General features: G+C 44.2%; 4 protein-coding genes across 5 annotated transcripts; 1 reads left to right on the forward strand and 3 right to left on the reverse strand.

The window, feature by feature from the left end:
• Positions 1-309: 309 nt before the first annotated feature.
• LOC147984277 (protein FAR1-RELATED SEQUENCE 5-like) lies at positions 310-2,932 on the reverse strand. The gene is made up of 3 exons (XM_087541036.1): positions 2,059-2,932; positions 1,742-1,965; positions 310-1,039 (listed from the first exon to the last, which is right to left on the reverse strand). The coding sequence occupies exons 1-3, from the start codon at positions 2,740-2,742 to the stop codon at positions 310-312; spliced, it is 1,638 nt and encodes a 545-aa protein (XP_087397162.1). The 5' UTR covers positions 2,743-2,932.
• Positions 2,933-6,100: 3,168 nt separating this feature from the next.
• LOC125536334 (stress-response A/B barrel domain-containing protein DABB1-like) lies at positions 6,101-7,245 on the reverse strand. Its single transcript, XM_048699532.2, has one exon. It carries the CDS (start codon positions 7,029-7,031, stop codon positions 6,216-6,218), a length of 816 nt encoding a protein of 271 aa, XP_048555489.1. The 5' UTR covers positions 7,032-7,245; the 3' UTR covers positions 6,101-6,215.
• A 193-nt stretch (positions 7,246-7,438) lies between these two features.
• PEX10 (peroxin 10) lies at positions 7,439-13,129 on the reverse strand. Its single transcript, XM_048699531.2, has 11 exons — positions 12,919-13,129; positions 12,799-12,830; positions 11,356-11,445; positions 10,787-10,881; positions 10,489-10,690; positions 10,267-10,336; positions 9,240-9,318; positions 8,869-9,002; positions 8,627-8,715; positions 8,210-8,295; positions 7,439-8,112 (listed from the first exon to the last, which is right to left on the reverse strand). The coding sequence occupies exons 1-11, from the start codon at positions 13,097-13,099 to the stop codon at positions 8,010-8,012; spliced, it is 1,161 nt and encodes a 386-aa protein (XP_048555488.1). The 5' UTR covers positions 13,100-13,129; the 3' UTR covers positions 7,439-8,009.
• Positions 13,130-13,215: 86 nt separating this feature from the next.
• Positions 13,216-16,396, forward strand: LOC125536335 (putative small nuclear ribonucleoprotein G). 2 transcript variants are annotated; one of them, XM_048699534.2, is made up of 4 exons: positions 13,216-13,507; positions 13,614-13,636; positions 15,867-15,985; positions 16,087-16,396. In XM_048699534.2, exons 1-4 carry the CDS (start codon positions 13,473-13,475, stop codon positions 16,147-16,149), a joined length of 240 nt encoding a protein of 79 aa, XP_048555491.1. In that variant the 5' UTR covers positions 13,216-13,472; the 3' UTR covers positions 16,150-16,396. The 2 variants fall into 2 exon arrangements, with proteins under 2 accessions (XP_048555491.1, XP_048555490.1); XM_048699533.2 differs by having other exon boundaries at positions 13,218-13,507; positions 15,867-15,988.
• Positions 16,397-17,214: the final 818 nt, after the last annotated feature.

A 17,214-nucleotide genomic window follows, 5' to 3' on the forward strand; every position in this document is an offset into this window, starting at 1 on the left:
CAGATTCAATACAAAGAACACGGCAGATTCAGCATAAACAAGATGGTAGACCCAGTATATTTACCATGATAGATTCAGTATAAAATATCATGGCATATTTAGTACAAAATAGCATGGCAGATTAAACACATATACCATGGCAGATCAAGCACACACAAGATGGCAACTGCAATTACCCATTCAATGCATTTTTCCTACAACTTCTGATGCCCCTCAAGAGTCAGTCTCCCATTTCTAGAAAAAATTCACAACATCTAGGTTACAAAACAAAATGTCCCCAAGGACCATGTCACAGCGCCCCAATTTTGCTTACGGATTGCCCGTCCCTTTCTTCATTTTCTTGTGTTTTGCTTGAATCTCCAATCCCGATTTGTACCTTATCTCTTTTGGACGCCCCTTTGTGATGGAACGGGGCGGGTTCCTGACCTGGGTTTGTGTGCTTGCTGTTCCAGATCCTATCTCCGAGTTTTCAGATGATGGCCCCATGGACGAAGGCACACTTGATGTGCGGGGGAATCTGTGTAAGGCTTCCTCAGCTTTCCTCTTCTTGATCTCATCAAGCTCTCTTTTCAGGGCCTTCCTGTGTTTTTCTGCGACTCTCGCTGTCTCATCACTCTTGCACGCTTCATCAATTAGCTCAGCATAGTTCTTTGTCAGCACAACGTGCTTCACGGCTTCCATGGTTGACTCAGGTCTCTCGTCATGCACAGCCAGAACTGCGTTTGTTGTCTGCGGCGCCAACGCGTCGTCAGCGTCCCAAGTCCATCGCCGCCTTATGAAATGGCGGGGCATCCGTGTCATAGCGTTCATGTCCATTACTTTTAGTATGTGACAGCACACAATGCCGTCCCGTTCAAACTTACAGCATTGGCAGTAGTATTCGCCTTGGTTGATTGAGGCTTTCACGAAGTAGTTCCTTCCTTTGTCCGGGTCTTCAGTTTCTGAATCTAACATGCCCAAAATAGAACACACCTTGAACGTATGTTCGTCCACCTGGAAAGCCGTGAACATGCTGGCACGCTTTATTTCTTCCTGGAATCTGCAAGTTTTGTGTGTTTTCTGTTAAACTATCATGTGCACTTTTTTTGTAGCACATTATGTCATCATGGAAATAGAAATACATTTTTGTTTGAACATGGCAAACATATCACCTTGAACATGGCAAATATAGTACATAAGACATGGCAACTGTAGTACATTAGACATGGCAACTGTAGTACATTAGATATGGCAACTGTAGTACATTAGACATGGCAACTGCATAATATTTTTCAACTGGGCATCGTCATTTCCACACAAACGTTCCCAATGGAAGCACATTGCATAAAACATGGCAACTGCGTTTTATTAAACATGGCAACTATAGTTGAGTAAATAATGGCAATTGCATTTCAGCAAACATGGCAGTTGCATTTTAGTAAACATGATAATTGCATTTCAGTAGATATGGCAACAACATAACATTTTTTCAATTGACATCGGCATTTGCATACCAACATGCCCAATGGAAGTACAGTGCATTAAAACATGGCAACTGCATTTCATTGAACATGGAAACTGCATCCGGGTAAGCATGGCAAATGGAATTTCCATTGAACATGTCAACTGTAGCTGAGTAAGCATGGCAAACAGTATTTCATTAAACATGGCAACCACATATCATGACAACTGCATTGTATTCTATATGGCACCTACTACATTCGTGCTTTGCGCAAATACGACCGTAACGCAACTGACTTACTTGTTAAAGATCTTGTTGGTGTATATATTGCTCATTTGCCTCTCCATCGGTAAATACGTTAGCAATTTTGGCTGCTTTAGCGTGGTGTTCGCTTCTTGCTGTAGCTCAGATCCCAGTATTTTTTGTTGCAAAGCTGTGTACTGCTTGGCAAACTGTAGCAATGAGTTGCCAGGGCTCACGTACCGCTTCAAAACAGCATTGAACCCCTCGCTGCGCTGCGTAGTCTACAGAAACAGGAAGAAGCACTGCATGAAGTAGGCCGGCACCCAGTACATTCGCTTCTCCCACAGATTAGCAAGAGTCTCGTTGTATGGGACTTGATATGTTTCAATCATGGCCATCCAGCTCCTTTCAAACTCCTCCACCGTCAAGCTGTGGTCCACGCATAGCTCGAATGCCTTGTACAGCTCTGGACGGTCAGCAAATAACGGTCCTAGCGTCTCCTCAGCCTTCTTTATAATGTGCCACCTGCAGTGCCTGTGCACTGCCAATGGAAAGACCTCATCTATGCCTGCACGCATGCTAAAATCCTGGTCTGTTATTATGTTAATCGGAGCAAGTCCATCCATGCACTCCAAGAAGGTCTTGAACAGCCAAACGTACCCATCCGTGTCTTCGTTCTGAACGAGCCCGCATCCGAACTGCAACGACTGATTGTGGTTATTTATTCCTATGAATGGAGCACATGGCATCTTGTACATATTAGTGAGATACGTCGCGTCGAATGAAATGCAATCTCGAAAATGTTTGTAGGCTCTCCTTGCAGCACCATCCACCCAATACATGTTCCTGACACGGTCCTCATCGTCCAACCTTATCCTGTAGAAGAAATATGGATCTCCCTTCGCTTTCTCATCGAAGTAGGCCATTGTGGACTCTATGTCAGCCAACTTGCTCTCTCTACGGTACTTTTCCTTTAGGTTTGTGACATTGGCTGGTATGTAGGGCATGCTACTTAGAGTCCCGTTTTTGCTGTGGATGAGTGATAGTATCTGGACCATTCTTGATGGACCGACGTTACAATCATGTAGCAGCTTTATGAATTTCTTCTCGAGGGGGGTGAATCCTCTGTGGGCGGTCAGAAATTTCACCAGGTCGAACTTCTTTATGAGTTTGTGGTTGTGCTCGTCAAAATATTGAGTGACCACCCAGTGTGCTCCATCTACGTTTAGCTTACACCGGACAGGGCATTCGGTCTTGAGAATGATACATCTCTTTCGTTCCGGAACGACAGACGCAACACCTTTCCCCTTCTTGTTCCTTCGTGCCTTGTGGCACCTCATCTAACCTCTATTGTATTCGTTAGTTTTCTTAATTTTCCTATGGTATTCGGTGTTGATCGCAAACCCATGGAACTTTGCATATGTCTGGTAGAATTCCTTTGCTTCTGCGAACGATTCAAATCTCTGCCCAATGTACGGTGGCTGAGGTACCATGATCTCCGATTGCCCACCATCTTCATCCCCTTGTGCTTCGTCATCAGTTTCATCATTCACTTCAGTATCGGCGGCAGTTTCATCTACTTGAGTGTTACCAGTGCTTGTGTTCAAAGGGGTGCCTGTTGGCATTGCTGGAATGATTGCCATTTCCGACTCTGACTCAGCATTGTTTGCGGCATGATTGTTGGCTGGCTGGTGGAACGCGTCCTCCGTGTGCTCAGAGCTCCCCGCAGTAGATGTCCCCGTGCCGCTGTTCACTGTAGTTGTAGGCCCTGTAATAGAAAAAACAGGTACGAGCGTAAGATTTTGCTTGAATAACATGTTTATTTGTAACGGATCACATCAACTTCAAGTGATTTGGCATGACATCATTCAAACAGCAAGCCGTGAGTCTGCGTGTGGACATGCATGGCAACTGTAGTTGTCCAGTCATGTCAGCTACAGTCCAACAAACATGGCAACTATTGTTTGCCAATGCACGACAACCAGCTCCTTTTTAGTACGAAAACTTGGATTTTACATGCATGGCAGCTGCAGTCCTGCATACATGGCAAATACTGCTACCAATACATGGCAACCAGTGTGTTCTAGCATCAAAACTTTGCATTCTAGGCTTGAGCTCACTAGGCAAATGCGATCAACCATTAGTGCTGCACACATGCTTCTAGCAGTTGGCAAATTTTCGAAGACAATATATGACTCATTGCACACAACCACTTGTTAGCGTTTTATGCTTGATTTTGTCCACCATCACTGATACAATCTTCTTTTTTCGTCACGTGCTATTTGCCACAAAAACAAATGTAGTGCTCTTTTTGTGGTCCAATTTTTTCCTTACCTTGTTGTGCTACATGTGCCCATCTTGTGTGGTCTGTCACACCAAATTGACGTGCTCTATCTGCAATCTGTGAAGCTTGCCATGAGACGTTTGCCGGGGTACCACCACCGTAATAACCTGTAAGCATCGTAGTAGTTGGTCAATACATGGCAACTGCAGTTTGTGCTGGCATGGCAACTGCAGTTGTCCTGGCATGGCAACTGCAGTTGTTCCTCCATGGCAACTACATTTGTCTAGGGAGGGCAACAACAATTGTCCAGGGATGACAACTGCAGTTATTCATTCATGGCAATTGCAGTTGTCCAGTCATGGCAACTGCAGTTGTCAACTATGCTCCTTCTGCTAATTCACCGTCCGCAACTTCACTTTTTATGGACTCACCTGTGTATGACGTCGATGGCAGGTACATGGGTGCTGCCTGCTGCCACGTGCTGCATGAAGGCTCTGCGTTTTCCCCCGACATAACTCGTGAGTCTTTTGCCAACCTTTGCAAGTTTATTTTTCATGTCCAGACCAGTATGTGTTCTTTTTCGTATGCGTTACCTTGATTAGCCATATTAGCTAGTTGAAGTTGCCTGCCCGTACATTTGTCAGTGTTAGCGCCCTGCGACTGAACTTGCCACGGAGCCCCCGTGAGTGTGGTTTGGTCATAAGAACCTGCGAAAAAATGACAGTGTAGGACATAAGTAGAATGTCATCTTCATCGTCGCGAACATGGCAAATGTTCTTTTTTTTGTTATCACGCTCATACCAATGCCTGCATACTGTTCTAGTAGTGGCAGCAACGGCCCTACAGAAATGAGTTGACTGTACTCTGATGCATCCCAAGGGGGCGTTTCTGGTCTTTGAGAACCCCAAGTATCAACACCATCTTCGTGATTCATTCTTTTCCGCGTCTCGTTTCTGCCAATGTGCTCTCAACCACTATCTTTTCTAAAATCTGGGTGCTAGCTATCCGTTTGATTTGATGGCATCAGCCTCTACAATAGGATGGCAAGCAATAAGTTGACATGGTGGCAGTTGACGACAATGATAGGTGGCAACTGACGTTAGACACCAGTGGCAATTAATTTTCACCCCCCCCCCCCATTTATTCCAAATTTCTCAAATTTTCTCTCCCTTTTTATGGATTCCTACACATCCATTTCATTTACCAACTACGTGCATCAATCTACTGAGAACTTACGGTTATCTCTAGCGTAGTACATGGCAGATCTAGCGTATTCTGCTTGGCAACTGTGAAGACACACAACCTATGTAGTGTTTTACCCCTGTAGGATGGATCTAGTTGCCACCTTCGTCGGTAATTTTGTAATTTTCTGCCCAGAAGAAGGATGAGAAGCAGTAGGGAGATCGGGAGATTCACCTGCTTTTAGCCGGTCGTCTTTGAAGAGCGTTGTTGGAGTGGGGGTGGGGGAGATAAGGGGTGTGGTTTGCGGTGGGAAGGCCCTACGGATCTGCTCTACGGATCTGCTTTGGTTGCCATGGCAACCAGAGAAGGCCGGCAATGGAGGCAGGGGTTCGGGAGGTGGGAGAAGATGGCGGCAGTCGGGATTGGGGATCGATCAGAGGCCGGGACGACTGGGTCGTGCGGGCTACTGGGTCCTCTGGCCCGGACTGCGGGCGGGGTTGCCACACATCAGACGTGCGAGCCGTGCCTTTGCGCGCCCGGACACAGTCGTGCGGGCTGGTTCGTGTCCATGCCACACGAGACGTGTGGCACAACTACCCGATACACCACACATGTGGCAGTTATCGGCGTCCTTTTCTCTTGAAATAACGTTGACACTTTATAAATCAAATACAACATTACAAAGAATCTCCCGGACGCAATCCAAAGTAGAATGAAAAACGCACATAACTAACAGAATTTTTACATGACTGGCTAATACATGAGCCGCCACATTCAAATGCCGACGAATATGCTTGAATACCAAAGATGTCGATCGCATACTTAATATCACATGTTTAGCGATGAGAAGGGTTGTGAACAAATTCAGCGCTTGGTTCCTGATTCCTGGTATTAGAAACGGAAGTACCAACTGAATGCATCGGCATGTAAATACTTGGGAGCACACAGCAGGCACAGCAACTGATTGTTATTCATCTCAAGATTGATACAGATTTCACAAGCAAACGAGTTCATTATTCCCAAACCGACAGCACTCTAGGATCCAGATCAACCTGAATCCCCCCATCAGAGGCTCGCGGCCGCCGGAGCGTCGACGACGAAGTCCAGCACCATGACCTCGTCGAGCATGGGCCTGAGGGCGGCCTTGGCCTCCTCCACCTTGCCGTCGCCCTCCACGGCGTCCAGCTCCTCGACGCTGCCGAACACGGCCACCATCCCGAACTGGTACCCCTTGGCCCGCGCGGGGGAGAAGTTCTCCCCGAAGCTGACCTTGGAGCCGCTGGCCTCGCCGGCGTCCTTGGTGGCGGCGGCCACCTTCTCCACGAGCTGCCCGACCTCCACGCCCTCCTTGACCTTGGCGAGGGTGAGGCGCACGGCGGCGCCGGGGCCGACGGGGGACGGGGCGCCCGCGGCGTTGACCCAGTCGACGGCGGTGGCGTCGAGCGCGTTGGGGGCGACGTGCGCCTGCACGGCGGCGACGTGGGCCGGGTGCGGCGCGTAGGCGGCGAGGTCGGCCTTGGTGGCGTAGCGGGAGTGGAGGAGGTGGGTGGGGCCGAGCGCCTCGGCGGCCGGGGAGCGGAGGCGGAGCACGGGGCCCGCGTGGATGTAGGAGACCCCCGGGACGAGCGTGGAGAGCGCCTGCAGCGCGGAGACCATCGCGGCGGCCGCCCCCGAGGCCACGGCCTCCGGGCGGACCTTGATGAGCACGATGTGCTCGACCGGTGCCGCTACGGTGGGCGCAGCGACGGAGGGGGAGGAGGACATGGCGGCGGCGGCGCAGAGGACGGCGGAGGGCCTGATGCGGCGGAGCGGGGAGGAGGCGAGGCGGGGGAGGGGTAGGTGGAGGAGTCGAGGGGAGGGGATGGCTCTGAGGCAAATCATGGTTTAGTCAGTGCGAGGGGAGGAGGTTAAAATCGGGATGGGGCTGGGAGGACAGTGACGGATCGGCGCGGCATCACATTTGTGTGAGCCAAGACGGATTTTATAGTGGGTGGCGCCGTGGTGGATTCTTCTTCTCCGGGCACGAGGCGAACGGACTAGCACGGCGGCGGCTGCGGCTGCGCTGCATCGCCGGTCACCGGTGTGTGCACGACACAACATGGGCTCTGTTTTGGTGGACGATGACTTTGCTGAAAAAAGGCACACCGCCGGTGGTTTTCCTTCGGGAGCTGCAGACTGCCGGGAAGCTATCAGCGGAAGAAACTGGCATCCAGCACTGACGAGGTCAATATCAGCATGTACAGTCGATCCATGGCTCCAACAACCATGCGTAGGATGGTGCACTCCAGTTAAGAAAATGAAGCAGCTAATCTTACGTAAATTTACTGGTCGAAATGTTCAGTGCAGACATGTGGCAGGAATACATATGGGATACAGGCAAGCATATCAGCAAAAGATGCGACCGGAAACAGGCGTGCGTACGTACAGAAAACAAAAAAAGAGTGCCACTGCTCAACTGGTCTATGATCCTAATCATTCATTCTTCTACCCTACAAAATTCACTTGTGTCCAACATGAACTTATCTGTCCGCACTAAAACTTATCTTTTGTTTAATTTCAGATTGGTCCTTAGTGCTACCGATGATCTCTACAGCCCGACTGTTCTTCAACTTCATCAACTGGTCTTCCATTCATCCTTCTTCTTTTGGTATAAATATGTCTTTGTCTTGGGGAAGGCATGGAGCCCGCGGGAGCTCTTTGCCCTACTGATTACGAATCTCGATAAGAAACCATCAGGCCATGTCATGTCTCCCGATAAAAGATGATCCCCCACAATGGATGTCAGGCGTTGGCTTTATAAAATCTGATTGGATCCACGCTAGAGGATATGAATGATATGATCCCTTGCTAAATGGTCTGCTAGAAATCTGAATGATATATACAAATTAAACTTGAATGGGTAATAGGAGTTCTGCATAGGGGGCATTCAGGCTTCTCATTGCACCACTCCATTATGCAGTTCCTGCAGGTTATGCCATGAGTTACCATACCATTCCAGAGAGGGTGCGAGGGATGAAACCCAGTTTAGTTAAAGACATAGCATTTGAAAGAGGTTTTACCAGCAGAAGACATGTCCGCAGGTTGTGGCAGTAGGATTCTGCCGGGTACTGAGACAGAGAGTGCACTTGCTCTTGCTACTGGATGCCTGACATGATACACAAAACATGAGCACCACACAATAGATCACATGTACAGTTTTTTTAAACAGGTGGTCTGAAATATATGCAATTCTAGCCATAATCTTTAATCTTGAACTGTAACATTTGTAGATTCAAGAGCTTGCTTTGTCAAGAAAAATGCATTGGGAGGTACATCTGACGGAAAGCACAGTAATATATAACTGTCCACTTCCATACAAAGGTAAACATTTTAGTTTGGTTATTAATGGAGCGTAAGTTGGTTTTCCACAGTTCTAACTTCTAGGGTACACAAAAACAGCAATTTAAACTCAATAATGTTCATCTGAAGACACATACCTCTGAACCAGAAGCCAAATCTACAGCTTTGCCATGACGGATGTCACTGATAATATTTCCATCTTCATTCACAACAGGGACACTCCGACCTGGTTCACCGTTCACATGGGTAAGAATAGAACATCATCATATAGATATTTGCTACATTGTAAGAAAGCAACTCAGTGCTTCAACATAATAAGAAAAACATGTATTGGTTCCACAAAAATAGCCATTTAAATAAATTCAGTAAAAGAGTGGACCTGTAGATGAAGGATAGCTTCCGGACGAAATTTGATTAATGGAACTAGCTATTGATGATAAGTTACTTCTTCGGAGTCTTTCAGCACCAAGAATACACAACTGGATCAGCAAAAAGATACCCAAAATTTGGTACCTGCAAATGTAGTGAATTAAACTTGATCATCTGGAGAATTTTAGACCTCAAAGGAAGATAGTGTGAAGATAGTCCAAAACACTAGAGACCATGATAAATTCCTTATCATTTACATTCTCAGATTCATTTGTGGCATAATATTGTGGGCTCATGGTACCAATGGCTCTATGATTTGTTTCTATGTGAGTTCATGTAGTTAGTCTTTTAGACAAAGTGAATAAGTACAGAAAAAGGTACCTGGGCCTCTGATTCATTGGCTTACCAATGAATACATAATGAATACCAGCTCCTCGCTTTGATAAATGATAATATAATCCTATTAAAAAGGAAACAAAAGAAGCATAATCAGGCACCTAACAATTACTCCCTCCGTTCACAAATATAAGATGTTTTGGATATTTCAATATGGACTACATACCGACTGAAATGAGTGAACAAACACACTAAAATGCGCCTATATACATCCGGATCAGAAAAAAGTTAAAACATCTTATAATAGTGAACAGAAGGAATAGTACTCCCTCCGTTTCTAAATATAAGGCGTTTTAGAGATTTCAATAGGGACTACATATGGATGTATATAGACATATTTTAGAGTATAGATTCACCCATTTTGCTCCGCATGTAGTCTGTATTGAAATCTCTAAACAGTCTTATATTTAGAAACGGAGGGAGTAGTTAATACAGATCCAACTGAGGTGATAAGAGAAGGATAAGGCCGATCATTACTGAGCCACTGTTACCCCATTGGTTAAGGCTTGAAGGTAAATTGAATGGTGTATTTATTTTTTTGAATAATAGAACTGCACAGCAACTTAACAAAAGTGTCTAGGAATGTATCAGTGTGAGACAGTGTTTTGACATGCAACATAACCTCATGATAAACCGAGTGAGCTGAATTTGTCATTACGGGGTCAATCTGGGCATTCTAATTTATCTACTGTCCTCACAATAAATTCAGGTTCCATGACTTGGATGATCACTCAGTGTGAGACAGTGTTTTGACATGCAACATAACCTCATGATAAACCGAGTGAGCTGAATTTGTCATTACGGGGTCAATCTGGGCATTTTAATTTATCTACTGTCCTCACAATAAATTCAGGTTCCATGACTTGGATGATCACTAAGCAGGACATAAGAAAGAGAACTTCTCAGTTGATATTGTTACACCAACCCAAACTAACGATAAATTGGTCTACCAATATATCTCAAATAGATAATGATGTTAGTCACTTTACATATCATATTGAACATAAGATACCTTCAAAGTAGAAGAACATCAGGTTTGTCCGTATAGCCAACTGTATAAAATCTTGACCAAGCGGCAGCATCTAGGAACAGGTAAGACACGTCATATAGTTGTTTAGACAAGAAAAGCATCTCTTTAGTGTGAGAACTACATTCCTCATTTCTCAACGAGTAAATATAGGGAGGTTTTCTATATATAAACAGATTGCACATAAGAACTAGAACAATTGCGTACCGAAGGCCATTTCTGAACTACCCATAGCCAAAAGGCATGCGCTTTGCTTCTCAACCTCGAGAGCATGGGAAAACTCAAGCTTCTCGAAGACTCATTCGTATTTGTAGAGGATTCTGTTATGCCTCTACTAGGATTATCATTTTCATGATGATTATCAAACTGAGAGTCATCCATGTAAATACCACGGGAGACAATTCTCGAACTGTTAAACCGGTACGAACAGAAAATATGCGATCAGCTTCTTCCAGCAAAGAGAATGTTGGCTAAAGGACCGTATTTAAAACTGTTACTACCTTACCTGATTCTTTCAGCGAGATAGGGCACAGTAGTTTGATACAAAATGAAAAGCATCCGCCTAGCAGGTGTCGGTGGAAGCCCATGTGAGGTTGCAACCTGAACAGCTCAATCATAACATGGCCATCATCAGCATAATAAATTAATATTATTGCTTCACGAATCTAATGGCACAACTATTTTCTTCATCTCAAAATTTACAAGATACAAAATAAATTTGACCATCTCACCGGTCATAACACTTGGTGTTCCATGTCTTTTGTTTAACAGGATCTTACATTAATTTGCTAATCAAAAGGTCCATCTAGTAAACTAATACAGTATCGTGTTTACCGTGAGATGAAAAGTAACCCTATATTTTACGTCGACGGACTTTTTTTTTCTTGTGATTTCTATGCAAAACTGAGACAAGGGTAAATTTCCAATGGCAACAGATGAACTATGGGCCAACAATATACTACCAGGTATAAATTGAAATAACTGGAAGCACACACTTAAAAGGTGGATAACATTTGTCCCCGCTGACAGAAAATAAAAACATAAACGGTGTTAAAGAACAAAAGGCAATATAACCTGAGATATATCACAATATTCTTCTCCGAGTGTTTGCTGGCCAGAACCAGTTGTTAGCAAGTAATAGAGGGACTGCCCAAGCAATTTTATCTGCGGAAGTTCAAACCAATGTAAGTTCTCGCCACCTTCAATAAATTACATGACAAAAAAGAAAATTGTACTACCTTTGTATCAAAATATAAGACGTTTTTGCGGTTCAAATTGAAGTGCAAAAACGTCTTATATTTTGGTACGGAGCGAGTATATATGAATGTTGGCACAGAAAAAAAAATACAGAGAGAACAATACTCAAACCAATTCTCTATGCAATAACTGGTGGAGCTCACAAAGATAGGAAACACATCTCTTTTATCCAGCACGACAATCATCCTACTCTACCGAGATTACCGTACAAATGCCATCTTCACATTCTCCAATCAAAATGTAATATTAACTCATCAAGATTCAAGCGCCGTATATAAGATATAACAAATAAGCTTTCAATCCGTACTAACCTGAAAAAAATCAGCTATCTGGAATATAATGTAGACTACCATATTTAGTTAGAACACCTTTTTTAGATGGAAACTTTTAACTCTTGGCCTTTATTCTTGTTGACATGCTCACTACCGCGCAATGTAAGTGGTTAGCCAAATTTGTCAGGCACTAGTGTTACAGCTACTGCCTCAGCAGATTCAGATAAGGAACAGTCAAGATGGATCAAGGCAAGATGGATGGTTCTCTGCGTTTGCCGTATTAGTTACTGTTAAGTTTTTAACTAGAAGGGCGGGCCTGGCACAGTGGCAGAGTTCCTCCACTTGTGACCTGGAGGTCCTGGGCTCGAACCAGCCTCCTTGCAGAATTATTATGCAAGGGTAAGTCTGTCTAGAAACTCCCTTCCCAGACCACACCTTGTGTGGGAGCTTTCAGCACTGGTTAAGTGTTTAACTAGTTAACGTTCATCTTTCACCCATTGTCGTTTTAACCTGAACTTCGTTCCCTTTATATAGTACCGCTATCTTGATTTCCAAAATTGCCTTTGAGCAAACATATATGTTACAGTAACATATACAGCGGAGATATTCCCCGAATATACTTTTCCTGTTTCTTTTCAATCTGGATCCCTAGTTCATCCTCGAACTAACCAGCAGGGTATGACAAAATTGCGAACCTCTGAATCATGTGATCTTTGCTAGGTGTTCCGCAAAATTCACCCGCCAAAACATCAACGTCTGAAAACATTCGTCACCACTTCTGATCATGGTAAATCTATGAATACGGCTGAACAATTTCTACCACTAGGTAACCAAATACTGATAGATTCCATTTGGCTTGGGAGTTTGGAGCACACTCCACATCACCCAAACCATTCACCAACACGCAAATCATGCTAAATTTCGAGGAGAGTAGGATAATTGCCGCAAACTAAGTAGAAGCACATGCCACTTTAGTTTAGCAAGTCACCTCGTTCTGGTAAGCAACGGCAACCCTGGCACCTGCATCACCACCAAAACACCTCAAATCACCCAAAAAAATCACCATCAAACCATAAGCTAGGACGAGTTCGGGGGAGGTTCTGCGAACCGAAGAGGTGGCGGAAGGCGTCGCGGCAGGCCTCGGTGACGTGGGCGGCGTAGCTGTCGTCCTTCTCCGCCGCGCGCATGACCTCCGGCTGCGCCGCCGTCGGGAACCGCCGCGGGCGCGCGGCCGCCCCGGCCCGGCGGGAGCTGGGCCCCGCATCGCCGGCGGGATCCCCGGCACTCATCCCCTCTCCCCACGCGGTCCAGTCCAGAGCTCAGGGGAGTCCGTTCGTGCGCGTGCGCCGTGGTGGGCTCCGGACCTCCAGTGGTAGCTTTTGCACATACGCCCCTGCTCTCAGCGTTATTTCCGCCCGCACACCACATCCCAAGATTCTCTTGGTGTGTGATTCGTGTGGGGCCGTCGGGCCCGCATGTCATTGGCCCTTCAGCCCCTCTGCCCTATTTAGAGAGGCGGCTCGTCCCACTCCTCCCTCGTCTTATATCTAGGGTTCAGGGTTCTTGCGGCGGCGGCGCGACTTCCTCCCCCCTCTTGCGAAGGTCTAGGGTTTGGCTGCGTAGAGGAGAGAGGCTTTCCCCCTCGTTCAGTCGGGAGCCGCCATGAGCCGATCGGGGCAGCCGCCGGATCTGAAGAAGTAAGCCCTACGCCTTTTCATCTTGAATTCGATCTGTTTCGCTTGGGTTTTTCTCTGTTTCGTTGGGATTTTGATGCTAATTTTGTTTTGGTCTGGTGGATTGCAGGTACATGGACAAGAAGCTCCAAAGTAAGTGCGCCTGTCAGATTCTAGATCTTCTTTGTTCTGAATAAACGTTAATCGGACGCGAGATTTAGTTTATATGGTTCCCTGGACGTCTATGCGCTGGTATTGCTGTGTGCTATCGGGAATGAAGATTAGGTTATGCGATATATGTGACTTGGAATAATCTTATGTTTGTGTTAGTTTTCACTGCATCTGACTAGTAATTGGTACTTGGTATCAGTATATGACTACTGAAGAAATTGTGGAATGTTGTTTAATTTGATTGTTCATTCGTTGCAGTCTGTGCACTGTTGTGGTGAAGCTTTAGTGCTTCTGCAACCTACAAGTGCGTATGGGCACTGATCTCTAGAAGTATTTGAGTTGACATCTTTGTTGGTTTAGACAGTCCAGAAATTGTGAAGGGCGGTTGATTTGCTTCTGGTTTATGAAATAGAGCTGACTATAGTTATGCATGACCGCGAATATGCTTGTAACTGGTGACAGATATGTTCTGCTGACCAGCTTTGCAGTTTGCCACATTGGTGATGTAAATGCCCCTAAATGATGATATCTTAGCAAAGCTATGGATTTACGTCCAGATGAAGCTTCTTTGTCATAGTTACTCTGATAGGGCATTTATGGTTCTGTTCTGTTGTTTGGGTATAGTCTTACCAGCACCTATTCTCATGTGAAATTGTATGTATTCTTTGGAGCTTCTTGCCATTTTTTTTAAGTTCGCTGTTGCTTTATTATTTTATAATTCTATCTGCTAGTATTACTCTGTCACTAGATTGTGGAACCAATGATTGCAATGGTACCATAACCTGTGATAGATTTGTACCAAATGGCTTTGAATGAGTATTAGACTGTCAAATGCTTAAGTAAAAATAGTGCTAGTAGTTAGTGTTTGCAGCATTATCCATAAATGTTCTATCTCAATAATTGTCCTGCTAGTTTAGACTCAAGACAATTAAGAAATTGTCAATGTCGTTTGATGTTTTTTCTGGTTTATGAATAAAGCTGGCTATGAATATACTAGAAACTAGCGATGGACATGTTCTGCTGGTCAGCTTTGTAGTTTGCCGTTTTGGTTATGTAAATGCCCTAAATGATGATATCTTAGCAAAGCTATGGGTTTATGCCCAAATGAAGCTTCTTTGTCATAGTTACTCTGATAGGCATTTATGTTTCTGTTCTGTTGCTTGTGTATAGTCTTACCAAATTACACATTTTGGTATTGCTGCATGTATTGTCATGTGCAATTTTGCACATCTTGATTTGTTTCTCTGGTTTGTGAATATAGCTGGCTATGATTATGCTTGTAAATAGCGATGGATATTCTACGCTGACCAGCTTCACAGTTTGCCACTTTGGTTATGTATAAATGCCCTAAATGATGATATCTTAGCAAAGCTATTGGTTTATGTCCAAGTGAAGCTTCTTTGTCATAGTTACTCTGATGGGACATTTATGGTTCTGTTCATTTGTGCACATATTGTCATGTGCAATTTTGTGTAGTTTTTGTACCTTGGTTTTACTTTCTAAAAAAATGAAGTTATCTGTTGCTCTATTATTTTATAATTTATTTATCTGCTAGTATGTATGTTGTGTGTTTTTGTAGTTTATTCCTTGGTTTTCGTAGTTACCGTGGTTTGCCTCCCTGAATCGGTAATGATTGCCTTGTTGTTAGTAAGACTTGAGACAATTAAGGATTGTCATAGTTGCTTTATTTCTTTTCTGGTTTATGGTAATACTATTAATGGATAGTGTGTTTTTTTCTACACTGACAAGCTTCGCTATCTGGCACTTTGGTTATGTAAATGCCCTAAAGGATGATATCTTAACAAAGCTATGGGTTTATGTCCAAATGAAGCTTCTTTGTCATAGTTACTCTGATAGGGCATTTACTGCTTTGCTCTGTTGCTTAGGTGTAGTCTTACAAAGTTAACATTCAGATATTTGTGCACATCCTCACATGTAGTTCTGTTTACTCTTTGCAGCTCGTTATTTTGTTTAAAAAAGTTTTCTGTTCTGTTTTAAGTTTTTGTTGCTTCGCTGAGTTTGTGATGTATTTCTTGGTTCTCTTAGTTAACTCTATATAATGGAGCCATGGTTGCTATTTGTAGCGTTGTTGCAACCTAGAATATAATTCTGTGCTGGTTGGCTGTGAGTGTTAAAGACTCTGATAGTTGCTTTAGTTGATGTTGTTTCTCGTGTAGCCAGTACTCACTGGATTTCTTTTCAATTTTGCCAGTCAAGCTGAATGCGAACCGCGTTGTCATTGGCACGCTTCGTGGATTTGATCAGTTCATGAATTTGGTGGTGGATAACACTGTGGAGGTCAATGGAGATGAGAAGACCGACATAGGGATGGTGGTTAGTAATTCTTCCTCTTGTACTCCTAGGATGAGTCACTCCTGCTGAGTTTTCCTTGCAATTAAAATACTTATCAAGTTCTGTCTCATCTTGTGCAGGTTCTGAGAGGAAATAGTGTGGTGATGATTGAAGCCCTTGAACCAATTGCCAGGTCTCAGTGATATTTTGGCATACCTGCTTCTGGTTTAGTACTTAATAGTGTTTGGTCAAAACCGACGCTTATGGAATCAGGCAAATTGTATCCTAATATTTGTAATGTGAGATTTAGCACTTGCTGTATAGTTTGGAGTTTGGACTGTCTTTAGAGATGCTTGCCTGGCTCACTCAAACTTACATTGTTGGGATTCAATGCTATTTTGGTCCAGACTTGGCCCACTATTTGTGCAATGTTTGTGCGTTTTGTGTGAACCGTAAGCTTGACATCAAATTCGGCTGCTGTTTGGATGCAGAAAATTAACTGCCGTAACATTTGGTTTGTGCTTGTACAACTTTTTTTAGAGGAATAGGGCAACCTGACACCCAAATACAGCCTAAATGCTATGAAACCACAGCACACCAAGATCATTTGCCTGTCAGCCCATTTTTGAGAAAGACCGAGTCAACCCGGGTCTGGCCACAGCAACAGTGGCGATGCACAAGCTAGTTGCTTCAACTCCTTCACCACAGTTTGACCAGCGAGATCGAAGAAAGCAAAGTCATTCCGAATCTTTCCACACAACAACGCGGTGGTTATTATCACTAAACCACCAACAAGTAACATTAGCAGCTTGAATTTCTCCACACAAAAAAAACATTAGCAGCTTGAACAAAGTGTCAAAGCCAGTTAAACAGGATATAGTTCTCCACATTTTCATAGCCACCACACTCAAAGAAGAGATGATCACATGATTCTGCTTCAGAGCAAAAAAATGCAACTAAGGTCGGGAGCAATTTGCCTCTTGTTAAGATTTATCTTTAGTGAGCAGTTTATTATTAGCCATTAACCATAGGAAAATATGCACCTTCCAAACTGCTGGAATGTTCACAGGCAAACCCCCTCTAAAATTGACTGGCAGAAAGAGAACTGGCAGAATAGAAACCTTTTAGGACACATCACTTGCAAAAAAAAAAAGTGTCCCCAGATTAATGCGGTGGCTAAGGACTATTTTGTTTTTACATATTTTCGACTGGTTTTTGACATTTTGATATTATTTTTAATGTTAGAGAAGAAAAAAAATACCAAGGCC

Source organism: Triticum urartu, chromosome 2A (genome assembly GCF_056163025.1).
Source record: "Triticum urartu cultivar PI428250 chromosome 2A, HENAU_Tu73, whole genome shotgun sequence".
Taxonomy (NCBI): domain Eukaryota; kingdom Viridiplantae; phylum Streptophyta; class Magnoliopsida; order Poales; family Poaceae; genus Triticum; species Triticum urartu.